The 2,933-nt window shown below is 37.1% G+C and overlaps 1 protein-coding gene across 1 annotated transcript; it reads right to left on the bottom strand.

Moving 5' to 3' along the window:
- Positions 1–1,791: 1,791 nt before the first annotated feature.
- Positions 1,792–2,385, bottom strand: LOC145106441 (uncharacterized). The gene has a single exon (XM_079043412.1). It carries the CDS (start codon positions 2,383–2,385, stop codon positions 1,792–1,794), a length of 594 nt encoding a protein of 197 aa, XP_078899538.1.
- Between the last annotated feature and the right edge of the window lie 548 nt (positions 2,386–2,933).

Here is a 2,933-nt window from a genome sequence, read left to right on the forward strand (position 1 = left end):
ATAAATATATTCTTTGAATATGGTTTTATTGTAGCAAGAGTAACAGTGGTAGTAAATATAGCTTCAGAAATCCTTGGCCATTTCATAATTTATTTTGTAGACGACAGTTAAATAGTCTTTACACTTAAAATGTACCAGAACTACGTTGCCTACACTTAGTACGTATCATTAGGAACTTACCCTCAATTGCTTCTCTTTCATTCGTGCTACCCCTTCTTATTTTGGAATATACCTTTTCCAGACTTAGTAGCCAACCCGAAAGTGAACAAATTGTTCCTAATCACTTCTTTATTAGACAGCGAATTTACACTTAGTGCTGATTTAGAACGCGACTTAAAAATCGACGCAGACTTATCACTTAATGCAGTTGGTGCTTCAGAAAAACTTATAAGGCTCTTTAATTTATGTGATATTTAACTAGATAATCTTCTTCGACTAGGTCGCCATGGTTGGATCATGATTTCCATAATCCTAATTTCCCACAATATTGACTGTAGAACTCGAATTCGGGAAACACTAATTTGATTATAGCTAAAAAGTTAGGCTCTTCCCTTGAGGAATTAACCTAAAAATAATCAAACAGCTCTTCAAGCCACCACCTCTCCAACTATACAATTGTATTCGGCTAAGTTCTAATAGAATACGTCATGAATTAAGTCTCATGTTCAACTCTTTATGATCAGTGAGATATTGAAGACTCTTATGATCGGTGTAAAACTTACACTTTTTTCCATATAGATAATGTCTCAATATCTTTAGTGCGAAAACCACAGCTCCAAATCACGAGTGGGATAGCTTTTTTCATGAATTTTTAGTTGTCTAGATGCATATGCTATCACTTTATATCTCTCAGTCAGAACACAACCCAACCTAACTCCAGATGCATCACTGCAAGCTCTGATGTCTTCAACTCCATCATGTAAAGCAAGGACTAGTGCTTTACACAATCACTTCTTTAACTTCTTAAAAGCTTCTTCATGCTTCTCACTCTATGTGTAAGCAACTATTAAAGAAAAGCCTTGGATAAACCTTCGGTAATATCCAGCTAATCCTAGAAATCTACGAATCTCAATGGGACTTTTTGGTCTCTCCCACTTCATCACTACTTCAATCTTTGTTGGGTCAACTATTATACCTTATTGGTTAACCACATGACCAAATAATTTCACTTCTCGGATCCATAAATCACTTTTGGAGAACTTTGCATACAACTTCTCCTTCTTCAGAACTTCCAATACTTCTTGAAAGTGATTGTCGTGCTCCTGTTGGCTCTTTGAGTAAATAAAAATGTTATCGGGGAACACTTTTATAGATATATTGACGAAAGGATTACAAAACCGATTCAGATTCATATCCATAAACTCTGCTGGAGCATTGTTTAGTCCGGATGACATAACCAAAAATTGTAGTGTCCATATCTCGTTATGAAGGCTGTCTTTTTGATGTCTTGTTCTCTTACCTTCAATTGATGATACCATGACCAGGGATCAGTCTTTGAAAAATAGCTTGCGTCTTGCAATTGCTGAAACAAGTCATTAGTTCTAGGTAACGGGTATTTATTATTCACTGTTGCTTTGCTCAATTCTCTATAATCAATACATGTTCTCGTGCTTCCATCCTTCTTATTCACGAATAACACCGGAGCTCCTTAGGGTGATGAAATATTTCTAATGAAACCTTTGTCCAACAACTCCTAAAGTTTCATCATAAGTTCCTTCATCTCCTTCGGTGCTAATCGGTATAGTGCTTTTGCTATTGGCGTCGTTCCTGGAAACAAGTCTGTTTGAAACTCTACTTTTCTATCAGGAGCAATCCAAGAAGATCTTCAGGAAATACTTCCGGAAAGTCACACACCATTGGTATTCGCTGCATCTCTTTCTTCTCCTTCTTTGCATCGATTACAAATGCCATATATGATGTACATCCTTTGGCTGAACACTTTCTGGATTTCATCATCGAGATGATTCCAACATTCACTCGGCGTTTTTCCCTGTATACCATAAATGGTTCTCTTCCAGGAGGGTTTACTCTTACCATCTTCATTCTACATAGTATCTCAACATTGTTTGAACTAAGCCAATCCATTCCTAATACTATGTCAAAACTGTTTAACTCAATGGGACACAAATCCTCATGGAACGTATTCCCATTCAAGTCAATGACAATGTTCTCCATGCGATCGCTAACAGGTACAAACATTCCACTAGTAACCTCGACTATTAAGGTATCATCTAGTCTTCCAAGGAATTTATGAGAAATAAAGGTAGTTTGCTCCATATTGGCATGCAAATCATTTACTAGAAATATACCTGAAGCGACATCTACTTTATCCTTCGCTACTTCCAAAGTCATCTGTAATGCTCTCATATTTGGCTTTGGCGGCATGTTAGGCTTTGGAGCCTCTTTCTTATGTGAACAATCCTTTTAAATATGCATGTACTCTTCATATCCGTAACACACTCTCTTATTAGATGTGCATTCATTGGAGTAGTGACCAGTCCTTCCACATTTTTAACAGGTCACTACCTTGTTGCATCTCCCAAAGTACTTATTCTTGCACTTCTCGTGCCACTTCGCTTATTTGTTACCCCCAAACTTCCTGTCATTGGGGCCAGTCTTCGAAAATCGGTTCTTCTTGTTGGATCTTGAAAATCCTTCAAACTTCCTCTTTTCTACTAACTCAGCTATCTCCAGACCCTTCTCTCTTATCTGGGTCTCAACATTCTTAGCTTTCCAGATGATTGGTTCTAGAGTGGTTGCTAGCTTCACCTTTGGAACAAACTCCGCTGGTAGTCCACTAGAATAATTTTTTTTATCTTAGAGAGCTCAGTAGGAACCAAGTAAGGAACTAGCTTTATTTTTTTGGTAAAAGCTGTAATATATTCGTTGAGATTCATCTTGCCCTTCTTTATATTATGGAATTCATTGTTGAT

This window comes from Lactuca virosa, chromosome 4 (genome assembly GCF_052849685.1).
Source record: "Lactuca virosa cultivar CGN04683 chromosome 4, Lactuca_virosa_CGN04683_v6, whole genome shotgun sequence".
Classification (NCBI taxonomy): Eukaryota; Viridiplantae; Streptophyta; class Magnoliopsida; order Asterales; family Asteraceae; genus Lactuca; species Lactuca virosa.

Excerpts from the sequence above, each read along its gene's own strand:
- LOC145106441 (XM_079043412.1), bottom strand. The coding sequence starts at position 2,385 with ATGCCGCCAAAGCCAAATATGAGAGCATTACAGATGACTTTGGAAGTA.